The 18,997-nt window shown below is 43.0% G+C and overlaps 1 protein-coding gene across 2 annotated transcripts in view; it reads left to right on the forward strand.

The window, feature by feature from the left end:
* LOC308072813 (schwannomin-interacting protein 1) overlaps positions 1 to 18,997 on the forward strand; it is a gene marked incomplete at its 3' end in the record, with an annotated part of 204,589 nt that overhangs the window by 66,806 nt on the left and 118,786 nt on the right. For both annotated transcript variants that reach the window (XM_080410232.1, XM_080410231.1), the window contains 3 exons: positions 4,033 to 4,097; positions 4,978 to 5,058; positions 8,104 to 8,254. In XM_080410232.1, the coding sequence (XP_080266358.1) occupies positions 4,033 to 4,097; positions 4,978 to 5,058; positions 8,104 to 8,254 (297 nt within the window). The remainder of the gene's footprint in view (positions 1 to 4,032; positions 4,098 to 4,977; positions 5,059 to 8,103; positions 8,255 to 18,997) is intronic.

An 18,997-nucleotide genomic window follows, 5' to 3' on the forward strand; every position in this document is an offset into this window, starting at 1 on the left:
TTAAAGCTCTTGGCGCTAGCTCCCTCCCTGCATAGCACTGCCAGGCTGATGAGACATAGCTCTCCTTCAAGGCAGCGGCTGGGCTGGGCTCTGCTCACCCAGGTGCCCTCAGGCAGCCCTGACCCTCCAGCCCCTTTCCAGCATCCTCCCTGTGCTCCCCAGCCCCCCACAGCCCAACTCGAGGGGCGTGCACCTCACACTCCGAGGTGAGAGCAACCGTCCCGCTCCAGCGCAGGGTTTCTCCAGTTGCTGTGGCCTTTCTGTGTCAGGAGGATATCAAACGGGCACTGTGGTGTTGCGTCAAGTGACTTGCAAGTAAGGAGAGGAGGAAACGTGCATCAGTGGAAGTTTTCCTGCATAATACAAAATCACCATTCAACAAAATTTCAATTAAAATCTGGAAGAACATCAATGAAATAGAGTACTACCCAAAGCTGATACATCTTAATAACTGCTATACTTACTCATAAAATGGAAAAAAACACCGCCTTTACTGCTATTTTTGGGCTGTAGTTCCACTGAAATTGGAGCTTTCTCTTCCCATCTCCATCTCTCTGACCTCTTGGGAAATGCTGTTGTATATTCATTCAGCAGGAAATGACAGACCTCTTAGGCAGAGATACTCAAACAATAGCATGCATGTCCAAAAAGGGTTTTGAAAATTAATTTTTAATATGTGGCCTCTGCCCTGATTTCTGTGTGTTAGTCTAAACCCACGGGTATAAATAGCTCTACTGACCTGAATAAGATACTTTTGGGTATAGCAACAAAAAAGAATCATTGCCTGCTACTGGAAGTAAATATTTATTTAGGTATGATTTAACATATAGAATATGTACTAATAACTGTTCTTTAAAATGGACTTCCTCAAAGGGAATTAAGGGACCAGTGTGTTTAGATTGCTTTAGGTTTCTGCTCCTCTGCATCTGAGCCTGCCTCGATGCCCCTGTATCTGCCAGCTGCCGTCATCTCCACGGCCGGTCAAATGAGAGGTGACATTTCAGTCCAAGCCCAAACGAGGACCAAAGTCTACAGCAACCTCTGGGTCCCTCCATTAAAAAAAAGACCCTGAAAACTGCTGAAGACAGCTGAATGAGGTTGCTAAATCATCACACTGGACGTGCACGTGTCCTTGGGCTGCATGGAGCCAAACACAGCCAATTTGCAGGGAAAAAGGCAGAGGGACCTGGAATCTTATTGCTTTAACTAAATACTGACAGCAAAGCTAAACCAGGCGCTTTTTTGATGTGCAGACTGCTTTGGGAGCCAGCTCAGTGCAGCTTCAGACAGCTCTTTTACACAGGCTTCCCCCTGGCAAGTCTTGAGCCCCTTGGTCTTTTCTGTCCCACAGGGTTACAGGCTTTCCTGGCAATAATGAAGATGTTGCGATAGCCTGATTTCCTAAAAGTACAGATCTAAAGGCCGAAAAATAATTAATGCATAACAGAGCGTACATGTTGAAGACCAGAAAAAGACACTTCAGTTTGCCTTTAACACCAGTCTTGCATGTCTGACTTTCATTGCTTTGTGTTCCTTAGGTATCTATATGTGTCTGTAGCCACCCAACTGCTATTAACGTCTGTATTCAACTCAAGTAGGAAAACAAGAACTGCAGTAAATTTTATGATATGTTTACATTATACCCAGGTCCATAGAGGCACTGTAATTCATTGTGTATCCCAACAGAAGTATGGATCTCTTCCAATTTAATTTTCTGAAGTTCGAGTTTGCAGCTGGGTCACTCCTGGTGTAATCTGGGAGATGCATCTCCTAAGGCTGTGGGTTGGAAGAGCAGCATCCTGGCTGTCACTGCCACCCATCAGTTACCATGCCGGGGGCTGAGGCCAGAGCATCCGAATCGCTTTCTGTGGGTGCAGCAGCATAGCTAGCTTCATAAATTTTGTTGCAAGGAGCAATAATCAATACTTCATGGTTAATGACGCAAAACTGAAATTAGTATAGATTTTATGTCTCCTTCTCTTCCCAATTATGCAAACATTGCTATGCCCCTTCTGTACTTCCCTTATATTATGGCTTTTATAAAGACCGTCCGGTGATGTTTAATTGAAAGACTGAATAGTCAAAAATGTCACAACCAATTTTGTGTTTTACTTTTTTTTTGTTCAGTCTTCACCCTGAGGTTAATAGAAAATGATGTCAAACACAAGAAATTATTTATTTAAGTCATGCAGGTTTTGTCACCCAGAGCTATATATAAAGTCAATTGCAAATTGTTTTCACATTCTAAATTACCGTACATAGCTCTGGGGTACACTGAAAAAATGACCAGCGGAATAATATGGGAGAAGAGAAGGTTATCTTCTGAACTGAACTGTGCTTCAAGGAAAACAATTTTGAAAGTTGCTCGCTTTTAATATGCCAGAAGAGGATGTTCCTCAGAGCCAGTGTAAAAAAAGGAAGGCAAAAATAAAACAAAGTTTCACGGCTGGATCGTTTCCAATGGCTGATGAGCCGTAGACAGCAGCCAGTCCTCCCAAATGACGTGCAGTGGCTTATCAAGTGCAGCATGTCCACAAAATGGTGCTACAATTAGAGGGGCAAAGACTGGGGAATCGTCTAACTTGTCGTCATGACAAATCTAGTCTGTGTATAAAACGCATTTTGCAGTAATAGGCCTTCCAAGGCTGGGAGGAAATGAAAGCTGTGTTAGGAGTAAACCAGCTACCAATTGTGATCTTATTTCAGGTTGAATAGGGTAGAATCTTGATTAGGATTAAAAAGCATCACATGAAATTTCTGTTTCACATAATCAGCTTTAATTGGGAAAGTAGAAAGTAGAGGTGGCTGATCTGTTGTGCTCCTGGAGATTGCAGCAGTCTTCTTGGAAAAAAAACCCCTTTGATTCATCTCCAGGTCAGATAAGATATACATGATGAAAATATCCTTGTTTTGCTTTTTTAATGTTCTTAGCCTTCCCAGGAACCCTGTGTCTGTACACAAGGTAGGTGTGAAGTAAATTACCCTCCTTCCTAACTTTTAGCAGCTTTTGCTTTTGCATTTGATTCCCAACTTAATGAGCTGAAAGAAGTCATGAGTTAACATCTTCGTGTTTTGCATAGACCTCTCATATTCCAGTACTTCTTTTATTATTTTATTATTTTTATTATCAAACAGTTGCTGTTTAAACACAAACCTGCAGGTGCATCCCTGCATCTCGGGGTGGTGCTCTTTGCATTGCATCATAGGGATGCGCTCCCGAGGGTTCGGTGTTTGCTCATCACCCAGCTTTTAAGGAGAATGGGCATGTGTGCTCTGTGCATGCATGCCCCAGCAATGCCAGGGCACTCCGTGCGACTGTGCCCTGTGAGGGGATGGAAAGCTCAGCCTGCTAATTGCATCCCCTGAAGCACGCACTTCATTGAATTCTCCTCCCCCCCTCAACTCCCACCCCTTCCAAACAATAAAACCCTGCCACCCAGATACAATTTAGGTTTTTAAGTCAAATCTCTGTGCTGAACATCACAGGTAGATTTTTCCTGGGACAGTAGCATGGATGCAGGGAACCCCAGCTAAGCATCTACAGTTAAATTTGTGACACCTCTGCTATTGAAGGAGGAGCTAATGCAAATACCCCAGTAAAGGCGTCAGGCTGCAAATCTCAACTAGTTACTCTCTTAATTATGAGACTGAACACTGTTTGTTTGCAGAACAAAGAGAAGTGCCTGAAAAGATGAGCTGACGCTCACTTGCCTCTTACCAAGACCATCTCCTCTTGAATCAAGGCATCCACACACCTAAGACAGGAAAGAATACTTTTCTCTTTCGCTCTACCTGTTTCTTTTTTTGTAGGCCTGATATTTTCTTTCAAGTGTGTGCTGGACATATTGATAAATATATTGGTTTCTTTGTAGTTATTTTGGGTATCTAAATTTGAAATCAATCCCATAGACATTACCTGAGGGGCCGTTTTGTTTCACGGTTGGTTCACAACGTTGGAGGTCGAGCAGGAATCTCCAATGTCAACCAAGGGCTTCCCATTAGCACATTGAAATGTTTTTTCTCTCCTTGTAGGAAGAACTCAAAAGGCTTCAGCACACATTGGAACAGGTCAACGATGGCACAGACTTGCTTCAAAGGTAAGTGTGTGATTTCTGCAGTACCTCACACGTGATAAAGGGAAATGGCTTTGATAAGGCAACAAGCCCTTTCTGAGGGACAGTCTCTGTTGTCAACTATGTTTTTCACTTGGTAATATACTAACTATCCAAGACTTTGCATCTCTCCCATAAACAATTCTTATTTTTAGTTACAGGAGGATAATTTCTGAAAACTGCTGCTGATTGAATGATGTAATTAAGTGTCCAGTAAAGTCTCAAAATAACTCCACAGGTTGGGGCCTAATCTTACAAATTTTCATGTGAAGACCTTTCATTCATGCTGCTAGTCCCATCCAAAGCAGTGTCCCAAGATGTTTGATTTTTATCTTCTAACATTTTAAAATTGCTTTCTGAAAGCAATCCGTTTGCAGCACCAATTCCTTGGTCATCATTTATTACAAAGAATTTTTTCTTCATATTCCTGTATGGCTTCTGCTGATGTAATTCATTTGCTACCAGCATTACCATTGTTACTTTTCATTTTACTCTCCAGCTTTTCAAACGTAGCCCCAGGGATGAAAGTTAATTTAGCAAGAATATCTATTATATTTGCCAGTGGTTTTTTTATTTGCAGCGGCTTCTTTGCTGGGTGTGCCTGTCTGTGGAGTTGTGGCATCTGGAAGGTTTAGTGCAAGAACTCAGGCAAGCTCTGATCTGGAAACTAGATCTAAATTCATACTTTTTGTTAACAGTCAAATGGAGCCGGACACAGGGACCCAGATGCCTTCCTCCAAAGACAGCACCACCTTATAATAATCGGCTCTTGTATGTTCTTGTCAAAAATTCAGAATTAATTCACGATGATTGCAAAAATGTCATGCTGAGACGCATTAAACCCATTTTCTTTTCTTTTCCGTAGCCATCAGCTTGCCATGGATGAAGAAAATAATATCAAAAAATATCATATCAATTTACAGCCTTTGGAATCAAAAGTGAAAATGTAAGTAACAAAGAATGTCGTTTCTGCCTTCAAACACAGTTGCATTTTTCTGATTCCTGAACCACAGAACCCAAACTGTATCCATTGTGGATTTCTGTTTACTTTAAATGTAAAAAAGCCTCGATTTAGCAAGTTAACTGAACACTTTTTTTAAGCACATGAAGATTCTCTTTGAGTTTCAAATGTTAAACTTCAGTGTTGCACTAATTTTGTAGTTTTCTCTGTGCATCTAAAGAATATTTGAGAATCCACTAGATTTTTCATATGTACAGGGAGGGGGAAGTGTAGCACAGAGCAAGCAGAACTCCTCGGTGGTATTTTTTGCATTTAACACGAAGCTGGGTGCAGCTCCCGGGGGGCTCTGCAGGAGCAGCCGGGGCTTTGGGTGAGGATGGAGGTGCGAGTCTGAGGGGCACGGGGCTCCTGGGCTGGGAGGTGCGGCACAGCTGGGTGGCACTTGGAAAGCTGGTTCTTACTGGGAAGGGAGGCAGTTGCCAGCCCTCAGCCAAGGTACTTGCATGACACCTAGCTGCACCACCTGGAAGGAAGAGACAAGTATCACTGTTCTGGTAATGAGCTCCCCAGCTTCCAAATGCAATATTTTCAGCCTTTGTAATACATTTCCCACCTGCTGTATAGTTTATCATGAGGTCAGCTATTTTAAAACTTTTGACTGTGCTGTATCGGGACACGTGGTAACACTGGGAATGTAACTTACAACTTACTGCATGTCTGTCGGGGCAGAGGACTCCCCCAGCCCTGGTGCAGGCATTAGCTGTTTTCAGCAGTCACTAACTCCGCTGACACGGTGCCCCTGGACTTCCCAGCAGACAGCAAAAGTTTAACGTGGCTCCACTTGCATCAAAAAATATGATCAGCTTTATGCTGAAGCCTTCAATTACTTCATGGAAAAATTTTGCAATGTCAGGCACAGCTTTACACAGAGCTGTATGCATCGCTACGTTACATTCTGAATTTCAGTTGAAAAGCTACAGCTAACTCACTATACAGGATATTAAAATATTAATGCTATATTAAAAGAACATGAAGCTTCAAATTAAAATCCAGCCAGTGTCTTTTAGTCATGCAAATATAAGCCAGATGAAAGAATAAATTTTCAGAGAGATTTCTAGAAGGGTAGTTATGACTTAACCATGGTATATTCTCAAGATTAAAAATAGAAAGTACGTGTAAATATAAATACGTACATGCTACTTGTCCGTATTATGCTGTAAAGCTTGAAACTGAAACAATGCAAAGTGTAAATGCTTGAGGTGTGAAGATGTGGGAATTTTTAAATTGAAATGCATTTACTGAAAGCTCCTCCAGTGGCACTTGCATTGGGGAGCTTTGGTAGGTATTTCAGACCATTTTAAAGCTGTTGTGTGAAAACACCACAGGTCTTAACCTGCCTGACTGGCTCTGAAGTGCTCTATCCTGGTGAGGCTGTCATAGATGTGGGTTTGTTTCTAATCTGTTATTCTTCTAAAAAATAACAAAATACATATATTTGATGCCCTCAACTCCGAGATGTTAAAAATGCCCTGTGTTTTGGGAATGTTGTTCTCTGACCAGGAACAATTACTCACCAAGAGGCACTTCCCCCTCTCTGGAGTTCCCAGCGCTGTAGGCTGTCAGTGAGACGTTGTAGGTGTCCTGGCATTGAGCTTCGTCCTCCTCCTGTGAAGTCAAGAGGCTGGACATGCCAGTGTGCAATCAAGTGCCTTTTCAGCGGTGTCTGCGTGTTAAATGTTCTTCTGGCTTAAGGAGATGGGAGCACAAATGACAACTGCTAAAAAGGCGACATAAAAAAAGAAAAGGTATTCCTAGGGCAAAGTAAATCCATGAAGGTTGTACCCTTTGGTTTGAACTACAAAGCAGATAGTGAGGTTCCTTCGGGAAGGAGAACTGCCGTCTGCACTGCTGCGGGGTACAGGCACCCTGAGCGGGAGCAGGGCCAAGAGGGGTTTGGGCATGGGACCCCTCCTGGGGAGCCCCTCAGCAGCCAGGCTGGGTGCTGAGCCTGCCGGCCCTTTGGGAGCAGGGAAGGTAGAGGACACAAGCACAAGAGCTTTGCACCACCTGCTAGTCTGAGAACAACTTCAGCAAAGGTTGGGGTACTCTACCTGATTAACAGTGTGCTGAAGGTTTTACTGACTTGACTTGATATCCCAGGGAATAAACTCAACTGGTTAAAAATCCTAAAAGGAGCTCTTTCTAGCTCATTGCACTGCAGCACTGCTGCCGAGTCTCTGGTCAGGATTTAGCTCCACCTTTCTGCAGAGTTCGCAGATCATCCTGTGTGCAAACACCCACATACTTTGTGTCAATGCCATTGCTATCGTCAAGTTTTAATTCCCAGCATCTCTCACTGGTCTCCCTGGCACCTTCGGCAAGGCGCAGGCGGTGCGGCACTGCCACCTGGTGAGAGCCGCCCTGGCTGCCAGCTCCCCAGCCGTGGGCCAGCACAGAAAATGGAATGTCTCTACAGAATTTTGCATCACATTTTAGAAACCTGGTCAAAGTTTAGAGTTTGGCAGCAGAGCTCCCGCTGCAATCCCCACGCGTTGCTTTGGAGGAGGCTTTCAGTCTCCAGCTACTGAAGACAGAGGAGATTTTGAAGGATAGTGGTCTGGCTCTGAACTTCCAACCATATCTGCATTCCAGTCTGAAAGCTGGTATAAATATAAGATGTTGAAGGCTGTTATTCTTTTAAGCAGATAAATGCATATTTTAATTTTGTTTGCAAGATGTAAGACAATTGCAGGGTTCTGAACAGTCTCAAATTTAAATCACTTCTGTAGGCTTAGGGATCTGAAATCAAGAATTGCTTCTGCTTAACCTTAGTTTACCACACCTCTAGTTATACTAGTAGTGACTAATATAAGACCTAGAGTTGCGTGTGATCATTATCCAAGTTGGAAAACAAAGTGCACAAAAAAAGAGAAAACCACTAACCCCCACCTCTTCAGTCAAGAATATATATTTTAAATAATTTCTGTTGCTGCATTCCTCCCCAACCCTGTGCCTTGGTGTTTGCCTCAGCATCCAGCGAGCATGGCGTGAGTACCTGCAGCGCCAGGATCTGTCACACCAGGAGCAGCTGGACAAGCGCAGCCCCTCCCCGCCATCCCTCTCCTCTGACAAGATGAGCAGGTCCATCAGCATGAACACCTTCTCCGACAGCAGCACGCCGGTGAGCGGAGCCGGTGGGCTCATTTTCATATGTGATGCTTTTTGTAGGGTTCCTTTCTAGGACTTTGGATAAATGAAAGTTAAGTTATGGGCTAATCATGGAAGATGGACTTTTAGGGGAGTAGAAGTGTCTCAAATGAACCTGCAAGCAGATGTGCCCCTTGTAGGTACAGCTGAGCATGTGACTGTGCGTGTTAGACCTGGACCTCAGCAGGGGTTAGCAGTGCTCTCGATGGGAAAAAGGAAACCAAATGGCAGAGCGTTCTGCAGAAAACAGGGATCTTCGCGTTTAGTACTTTGTCTTCCCCCCCAAAAAAGTGTGGTGCTTTTCCTACAAATAGATGTGGTTTCTAGGTGGGTTTTTTTTTTTTCTAAAAGAGACTTAGAGAAGTTGATCTAGTGATTAAAAATTAAATTTTATTTTGGAACAAATATTCATGCCACCTTGCAGGCTGGTGACTAGAGGCTGGAGGCCGTACTCTTTTTACAGCGACTCTAAACTAGAAACCCAAATCTAGAGCCCATTTTTTGAAAAGAAGTGGCTCTGTGACTGTCTCTGGAGTGGGATCTTTTAGGTCGATAAAGCAGCAGACAGGTATAGAGCCTATAAATATTGTTTTCAGCTTTGTGAGAGAATGCATCAGATTTGAGGCAACTGTAGACTAGAGTGCATGACATAATTCAGTTGTTTAAAGAAAATACAGGAGACAGAAGTTGCCACAGTGTGTGTTAGACCTGATAAATACAAGCGGGATGTCTCCCCTGGGGCGGCCGAGGTGTGAGCAGGCGGTTTGGACCCTTGCTGGGCGCGTAGGCTGGTCAGCTACGGCAAGCTCTGTCACCAGCCACAGGACAGCATTTGGTGGCTTCTGAATTCACTGCAAAAATCTAGAAATCATTGCTAGTGGGGTTCTTGAAGTAGGTGCAGCCTCTGTGTGAGGAAGCGGTGGTTGTTAGTTTAACTCTGCCTTCATTGCAAAGTTGGAGTGATAGCACCTCCCGAAAAGCATGAGGCAGGCTCACAGATCCAACAGAGAATTTCTGGGCTAAGAATTCTGGTCTTGGTTTTACAGGGACACTTTGACTCTTTCCTCCATTGAACCAGGCTCAAACTGAAGCTAGGTGAGCTGTTTCCAGCAGCTATTATTTTTGTGACACTGTACTTAGGCAGCCTGCATTAGATTTGACAGCATGTAATAAAATATTACTGGGAGTGCACTGTTTTATTTTTAGATGCCTTGTCTCTCATAGCTGGAGACCAGGATGGTAAACTAGGTTGCAATATTGGGTTATACACTAATATCTTACGTATGAAATGGCTTAGGTTCCTCTAATGAGAGAGATAAATTTGGATATAAATTGTTATCTGCCGCTGGCATTTGTTGGAGCCCGGTGCTGTGCCGGAGTGCTGAGCCAGCCACTCGGCCACCACAAGAGGCCCCTCGTACCCTGCGCAGGGAGGCTCCTGGATGCTCTCAGAGGTTCTCCAGCTGTAACCTAATTTGGAAAACGACGCATTTTCAATGCTTTCAGGTCTTTCAGGGTAAAATGAGTATGTCTGGGAGTTGTGTATTTGTGGGAAAATGAAGCTCAGCCACTAGAATTGCTGCTCATCTCGCTTCTGCATCCTCCTTGGTTCACACAAAAGAAGATGGGAATATTTTCTTACACGTTTCTAGTGCCAAGCCTGTCGATAACCTTTGAGAAACCAGGGAACATTTATGAAGGCAAAGGAACGCCTGTCTATTTAATGTGTCCTTGACTGCTGCAATACCTGAGGCTGTGGTGGACCCACGCTCCTATGTGCAGGATGGTCCTCAGTTCTGGGCTGAAGCACTGGGACTCCAGGCAAACATCAATGTACTTTTCAAGGTCCCCACAATCTACTTAAACCCAAACCTACTAATTTCAGATGTTTTTCTGTTTGCATCAGAGAGTTCTGTGGGGCATCACGAAAGCAGAGAGCAGATGAAGGAGGTGAGGAGGGAGAAGCCTTTAGTGTGGGAGCTCAGCAGGTGCCCTGGGAGGGAGGGAGGTGGTTGAAGGTGTGAGATCTCGTGGCACGGCACTACGTGGGTATGGTCTGAGAACAGCTGGTGCCACAAAGCAAAAAGGCAGCAGCACTGTTTGCAGTAGTTTTGTTTCCTGATTGCTTCTGGTGAAGTAAAACAGCGCTGGCCCTGTGTGGGTCATGGTCTCAGCTTCTGCAGCACGTGGGGGCAGGCATGTGTGTGGGCAGAAATGCCACCAGTGGGTGTGCCTCGCGGAGCTGCGCTGGCTCATCCTTGCGACTCCCTGGGCACCTATGCTGAAGGTAGTCTCTGATCTAATGCAGTAGCAAGGCTGTTTCTGTCTGATATACATGTGCTTTCCTGATGGCAAATGTCACATATTTTTATTTTGGAATTCATACTGTCAGGTTCAGGGCAGGACAGGGATAAGGCCAGAACAAAGCAGGGGCAATTAACCTTGAACTGTTGACATGTGAATGGGAGAGTAATTGTCTTAACCAAACAGACAATTGGGCAGAATTAAATGCACCATTTGGACTGAGCCACATTTTCTGCTCAAGTATAAGGTAAATGTAAAGAAGGAGAAAAAAACACCTGAGCAGAGAAACCACTGTTGGACCCCTCTGTAATTTTACACTCTCTGGAAGTTTTGTGTTTACAAGACCCAAGCTGGAAGTTGGGGAATAACCAAGCAGTCAAACGCGCCATCTCGCCCGTTTGCCTTAAATGTCCTCAGTTTGGCCGACGTTCCAGAACTACATCTTTGCAAAATGGTGCAAATTAATTATCATGCCATTTCTTTTGCATTAGCAGTGCTGCTGGTGCCCTAATATGCCTGTTGCTAGTCTTTGTATAGCAGTATGCTGTGCTGAGCAATATGGAGTCTCCCAAATTTCTCTTGCTGTCTGGCAATCTTCCTCTGAAAAATTTGGAGGAGGGAGAAAGCTTGAAATTTGGACTCTTCAGGGGTTTTCCCATTTCTTTTTCGAAGAGGTAGAAAGCAACCAGCGTGTCAAAATATGTTAGCAATAAGCATTGATGCAGATGGGAGAGAGAAATTTATGAAGTATTTTGAGAAACCACTGTCACAACACAGCCACTTAATTCAGCTGAAATCTAATCCTGGTTTTCAATTTCCTTTCTCAGCACAAGCCTCCCAGTGTTCAGCTTTGCTGGATCCTCGTCTGGATCTTAAGCACTCCTGGAGGCAAAGAAGTAGTTGACTACTTGAATAATGAAAACCAGAACAGATCTCATGCCCCAGAAATAAATGAGAGCCAGTGAGCTAACAAATGCATGTCACTGCAGCAGGATGGGTATTGAAACCGTGTCTATTTATAACAGTACATGGGACCAGCAGCTGTGGTGAGGTAGAATTTTGAAACTCTGAGCTGGATGAGTAATACCTAAAGCCAAGGTTTATTCAGACTATTGAGGCACTACAGAGAGTATCAGCATGTGCAGGTCTGCAGCTGGAGAGTCAATAATTACATTTGGTCATTTGCAGTTGAAAGAGAAGATCTTTGAGCTAGTTTCCACTATTACTACAAACCTCCCGAGACATTTGTAAGAGAAGATGAGGAATTACTAGGACTGAGAGAAGTCAGTTTCAAAAGCATTTATCCTCTCTTGCCCTTGAAACTTTCCTGTTTTTAAAAAATTAGACAAAATGTGCAAACAAGAAGTAGAATAAGTAATTAAACCCATGGGAAACTGAAATCCAGTAGAAAAACCCATACAAAGTAAAAAATGCCCTGAAACAAAGGTGGGGCCTTTTGTCAGCACATGCCCAGCTTGTGTGCAGGGCACCAGCACGAGCACTAGTCCTGGGACAAGTCAGCGGTGATGGCCTGAGCCCTGCTGGGTGTAGGGCAGGGGAGCTGTGTGTTCCCAATATGCAGACACCTACTCATTTGTAATCATTAAAACTTTGTGAATTCATCAAATAGGACATTTTCTTGTTGTCCTAGCCAATAAAATAACTACAGAAACACAAAGCAACAATTTTAGAGTAACTTTAAAGAAGTGAGAAGAGGAGGAACCAGGAACAGTTGTTACTCTGCTTGACAGCAGAGGGATGTGTTCTGGTCAGCCATACCACAACTTTCATGGTTAGCAGTTTGCATGCGACTTTTTACAAGCCATTTGGTTCCCATGAGATGGGGATAGCTAGGCAAATGGGCTTTGCCTCTGGCCAGTGTCTCACACTGGCTGTGCAGCCGGTCAGTACCGGTTCATTGATAGAGGGTGATGTGAGCTCTCCTCGACTTCCTGAAGATCACGCATGTCTTCTATGTCTTCAAAAAGCTGTGGCTTAGCTCTGCTGGCTGTGGTTACCATATTTCTGTTCAGAGAGACAACCTGATTGTGTGATTCTAACATTCAGAAGCTTGATAAATCATTAATAAGGATACCTTTGAGTTGACTGAACTTGTTTTGCCTCAGCTAGCTGCCTTCATGACTGCAGAAAACTGTTGCGCTCAAAACGAAATACTGATGAGAAACTTGTCACGTAGAGAAGTAACTACGAGATTAAGGAGACAAAAAGCACCCCACAATTGAAACAATTCCTTATTTTTGCTGCTGCCTCCAGGTCTTGATAATTTACAGCATCTCTCCTGTGTGAAGTTTTGTCTTGATTTTATGGCAGAGGAACAGTTTCTTCTGGAATGTGAGACATTGAATCCTTGTGGGTACTAAAGGGAAAAGACTCTTCACGCTTTATTTATATACCTTCTGCCCTTGAAGCCTCAGCATCTCATCTCAATAGCATTTCATTACAGTTGTGCATGTCCTTTCATTAGCTGGCTTAAGGGTACCAGGCGGTAAACAAGTCCACAATTAATTTCTTTGTGACTAGCACCACCTTTGTCGTCCTTCTTCTGGTTTAAGGGTTGGTCAGAATGGCAGCTGAGGAAAACGGATAATTTAATTCAAACTCATAATGATTGATCACAAGTAACCTGAATGGTTCTAGGTAGCTGGAAATCAGTTGCTCTGTTACTAAACTTTTAAAATAAAAATATTTGCAGATAATATAGTTTAAGAAAACCAGAAAGATTAGTAAGCCTTTTCTGGGATGCAGTGACTGAAATGGCAAGATGAATGATTACTGTTCTGGAAAATTACTTGGGGAGTAACATGTGCATCTCTTGGAAAATTCTTCTCATTTTTAGACATACTTTAATGCCTAATAAAATACACTCAATTTGATCTGAATATTTGTCACTGAAAATATTCTTCTTTGAGATTAGCATCCACTCAACATATATTTCTGTTAAAACAGCCATGACTGAGAAATAACAGAAGGCACAGAATAAAATAGGGCACAATGGAAAGCAATAAAAATCCCCTATCAGATATGTAGAAGGAAGGAATAAAGCAGTGCACCAACCAGAAATTCACAACCAGAAAAAAAAATGATGCTAACCTGCTAACCCTGAAGTATTACATACATTGTAGAGTTGATGAAGTCCAGAATTTCACTCTAGTATTTTGAAGGTAAACTTAAGAGTATTATGATCTGTGAACATTCACAACAAGATTTCATCTCATGTTTTAAATTTTCTTTTAAAATGTCAGGCCAGACTGTCTACTCTCCTGCACTGCTCTTACGTGGATTTGACTCTACTGATTTCACCCAGAATTTATAGCAGTTACATATTAGTGATGTCCCACATGAAACAGGAAATGATCCCCCTTTCTTTTCATTTGCCTTTCTTCTTTGTCATACACTGGCCAATCCTAGACAGACTTTCAAAGGCTGTCACTATCCAGGTCTTAGGACATGTATGTGTGCTGAGTGAAAGCACTGTTAGTTCACTAGGCTCCTGCCAGAGTGCTTACAACCTTCTTAATCCAAGAACCTTTCAGGTAGATCAGATTATCAGATAATGAGTCATGCTTTCTGTTTACAAACAGGTAAATCATCCCTGACATTGGGGAAAAAAAGTGATGAGGCTATCTCAAAATGTTTCTGCTATAGTATACAATGTTCCCTTGGGCCTGCCTCCTAGTAGAAAATTGATATAATGGGCAGAATGACAGAGAAAGGACATAGCTTGAGAGATGAGATGGGAAACCAGCTTCTCTTGTTTGGCTACTGCTTTGTAGGCTAGCAAAGAAAGGATTTGCCAGCTGCATGTGTGGAGTACAGTTAGTTTCTGAACAGTTCGAAAAGATCTGTTGTCATTCACTTGTCAGATTATTGTATTAGCAGCACACAAGCAGTATCTGTACCATCTTTAGTTGCTTTTGTTTCCTTTTACCATTTTTATTTTTAATCAAAAAAAAAAGGGTTTGAGAACAATGTTCTTCCTTATAAACACTTTATTTCTTGTTATTGTGTAGAAAGGTGCCAAAACTTACCTTCCTATGTGGCATGTAGCTGAGTTTCTGGATTTTTTTCCCAAAAAAATTAACAACTGTGTCTAAGTAAGAAAAAAAGATGATGCAGATATGTCTCGCTAGCATGCAGATGTGATTGTGACCTGTTTTCGTGATGACATCATTGTATCTTTTAAAATAGTTCAGTCACAAAGACATTATCTGTGAAAGCCACAGAAAACCTGACAATCCTCAACAGACAAGCAAAAGCTGGTGTGAGACACACCTGCATCCAGAGTTCTTAAAGCATTGCTGTGGGCTCCTGATATATACATTTTCTCTTTTTACTTTAATCTGAAACATTGGCATGAAAACAAAATTAATTTGTTCTGCTCTGAGCAGAAGCGACTTTCGCTGTGATTTGACACTACTTGTCAGGAGGATGTAATCCCCCAGTAGCCAGCTCCCACCCTGCTATAGCTTCGGAGGAGACAGGCCGGAGCCCCCCGCCGCCCCGGGGGCCGCTCTCAGTCGGGGCCGCGTTCAGCACCGCGGACAGCGGCCCCGGTTCCGCGCGGGGGCTGGGCACACCGCCCGCGGACGCGTTTGCCCCTCCAGCCCTTTCGCTCCTGCCCAGGCCTACTGTCAGGGCACGTCTTTTTTTCTGCTAATAATGTTCATTCTGGTGTTCACAAGAATGGTAATAGCTGATTCCGTAGAATAATCATTTTGTTTTGCTTGAGTGGAGTGCTTAAATAGACTGCTTTCTACTAAGAAATTCCTGTTAGAGCTACAAACATGTGAAACATGCTTTTCTGAATGTGGCCATATGGTTCTTTTTCTACCCTTTTGTCCTTGTTTCAGCTGGGACACAATTAATTTTCTTAGCTGGTGTTTTGGATTTAGGATGAGAATCATGTTAATAACACACCAGTGGTTTTGTTGTTGCTAAGTAGTACTTATTCTAAATTAAGGACTTTTCAAGTTTCCCATGCTCTGCCAAAGAGGAGGGGTACAAGAAGCTGGGAGGGAGCAGAGCCAGGAGCCTGACCCAAAATAGTCAAACAGCTATTCTATACCATAGAACATCAAGCTCAGTATATAAACCGGGGGGAGCTGGCTGGGAGGGGCCTGACTGCTGCTCAGGGACTGGCTGGGCATTGCTCAGCACGGGGTAAGCAACGGAATTGTGCATCACGTGTTTTTCTTGGAGGTTATTCTTCTCTCTCTCTCTCCTTATGCTTAATAGTACTATTAGTATTACTATATTTTATTTTACTTCAGTTATTCAATTGTTCTCTCAACCCACCAGTTATACCTTTTCCCCCGATTCTCCTCCCCACCCTGCTGGGGGCGGCAGGGAGTTGCTGGCTGGGGTTAAACCATGACACCTTTCTTCATTGGCTGTTGTCGCAGAAAGTAATTTCCAGGGTCTTCCCCTCTCTTTGCAGGCTGGATTAGCTGCAAGTGCAACATAAACCAAATCCACATTAAAAACCAGATTCCTACTTTGTCTCACAAGGATGTTATTGACAATAAAATTAATTTATTTCAAGCTAATTACACCGTAAGTACCTGATATTCACTCCCTAATATTCAGGACAGAAGCAATGAGCACAAACTGGAAGACAGGAGGTTCTGCCTGAACATTAGAGAAACACTTTTTTCGCTAAGAGAGTGACCGAGTACTGCCACAGGTTGCCCAGGGAGACTGTGGAGTCTCAGTCCCTGGACATTCAAACACCGTCTGGACATGGTCCTGGGCAAACTGCTGTAGGTGGCCCTGCTTGAGCGGGGAGGGGGGGGGGGGTTGGACCGGGTGACCTCCAGAGGGGCCTTCCAACCTCATACATTCTGTGATTCTGTAAAATAACAAGTAGGAATTGGAATGAAATAGTTGGATGTGGAGCATAATAATGAATCAAAGATAATGCAGACAGCTGCAAAGAAACGTTTGCAGCTTGTTCTATTCATAATTAAGCCTCTTATCTGGCTGGATTCCTTATCTTGTAGCTTGGGGAATTTGGGCTGCAATAAAAAAAAACCTTTTCTACTTCGTAAGACTTAGCACATCATTTACGAAGTTTGCTGTTGGGGAGGAAAGGATTATTTGTAGAGTAGCAAAATAAAAAGATGCAAAGGGTTTGATTTCTTTATAAAAGTTTTTTTTATATATACATACTTTAGTAGTGCTGCATATGTGGCTTTGCTAGCTTCCACCACTTATCCTGTGTGTATATAATTTTCTATACTGCAAATTTGAAATAGTAACTTTTTTGTGCAGATTTACTACTAAAATCCATAACCACTTACTGCAGGCAGAATTTAAGTGACTATTTTTCATTAAATCATAAGATTTACAATGTGCAAGCATTCATAACACGTGGGCGAGTATCTCTCCAGAAAATCAACAATTCAGAACATTCTCTTCATAACTTGCAAACTTCTGTAGATGGAACAAAGGAAAAAAATACAGCCACACTGTTACCACATGCTGCTTGCTGAAGAGTATTTAACTCTTTGGTAACAGTTGCTTTCCTTTTTAGCTATTAGCAGCTTTTTAATAGATGTTATTTTTAAAGACTGCCTTGTTTGGATGAAGTTTATTCCATTGTTTCAGTGCTGGTTACCTCTGCTTATCTGGGACTGCAGTGTAGCCTGAGAGTTTAGAAACTTGGAGTTTTCTAAAAAAGTGTTTTGGGCAATGTCATATGTTTTCATACTTGATTTACTCTACCAGGAGTTGTCACCCTTATGGCTTAGGAAGAAAATGTCCTGAATGTTTTCTAACATCATATATTTATAAATCTAGTCACCTTTAGCTAAAGTGGTCTTGGCTTTGTATACTGCAATGCAGTGCTATTTAGCAGCAAGACGAACGCCTAGGGTAAAACCTAGGCTCCATCAGGGCAGCTTAAACCTTCTCTTGACTTAATGCAGACAGAGCCCAGCCCTCCAGGGCCTGTATCTGGGGGCTGAGCATTGGGATTTTTTGCATTATCATCAATAATTTTTTTAAAAAAGTAAAAATAAAAATGTGAAATTTAACATGCAAGATTGAAGAGATTCTTTCAGTCTGTTAATTCATCCTTTTTTTTTTTTTTTTTCCTCCTACTGATGGAAAGTCATACATCATCCTGCCTGACATAATTTTCAGTAAGGCATTTCCAAAAGAAACGTGCCTTCAATAAAAATAGCGCCTACAAGATTTGATAGAGAGGACTTGTGATAGTGATATCTCCACCCTAAACATTCTGACGGGGCTTGGACCCTCTGGCTTGTAGGCAGATTGTCCCCATTTGTAGTGAATTGTATAAGTGTTCATTTCATTCATTTTGGAGGCTGGAAATAATTCTGTGTATTGCATAAGAATTTGGTGTTTCTTCCTACATCTTGTCTCAAAGGATTTTGCCACATACTGTAGTTAAAACACTGGTATAAAAATGGGCAGGGGTAGAAGGGAAAGCCAGGTGCCATCACCAATGTCTTCCTGCCCAAAGCCCGTGCCAGAGAGTGCACAAACTGAAGGGAAGGTTTGCTCTCCTCCCATCCCCAGCACGGACTCCTTCGGTTATCCAGTCAAACCGTGGCTGTGGTACTCTGCTCCTTAGGGCCATCCAGAGCTGTAATTGCTGCTCTGATGCAGACTTGTGCATAATGATACAAAACATGGAGCTTTTTAGTTCTTACTAAAGTGGGCATCGGTGCCCACCCCTGAGCCTGGCTTCCCTTGGGCACTCCCAGGCTCAGCCCTAATAACTGACTGAGGCTGGTGCACCTGGGAGGGAGGCCAGGTTGCTGGTCTTTGGGACATTTCTCTGCACTGATAGAAAGCGACTCCTTTTCCTTCACCACAGCACTTGTGCATTCCCCCACCCCCTATTTTTTCTCTCTTTCTATTATTTCCTACCTCCCCTTCTGCTTCTACATCCTTGCAGTAAGCCCCTGCTCGCACCCTCCCGCTGTGTCAAACTGCAAATCTGTCTTACTTTGAGTACAGTGTAGGTACAGTAAACAGTCCTGCCTCTGCAAGTTATCCCTCTTGGCTGAAATGATAGCCCTCATCTAATGCTTTCCTCCTAATTCTGGGTGTTTTTTCTTCCTGTAGAATCTTTCCTGTTCTGTTCCTCAGTTCCATCTGCTTCAGCACTACACGCCAATCCTGCCTTTATGCCCTGCTTAAAATAAATGAGAGTACACTCTAACGCAGTAAAAAAACCAACCCACAAAACATTTATAAAAGTAGGGTTCCCTAATTTGAGTAACCAAAAATAGGTCCAACTTTCCAAACAGAATTCTTACCTTGTCTGAGACTGAGCACAGGACAGCTCTGGCAGGAAGGACGTGTTGAGAAAAACAATATTCTTCCAAAAAGTACAATAGGAACTGTAAGCGTGATTTTGTAA

This window comes from Falco punctatus (genome assembly GCF_963210335.1).
Source record: "Falco punctatus genome assembly, chromosome: 13".
In the NCBI taxonomy this organism is placed as follows: domain Eukaryota; kingdom Metazoa; phylum Chordata; class Aves; order Falconiformes; family Falconidae; genus Falco; species Falco punctatus.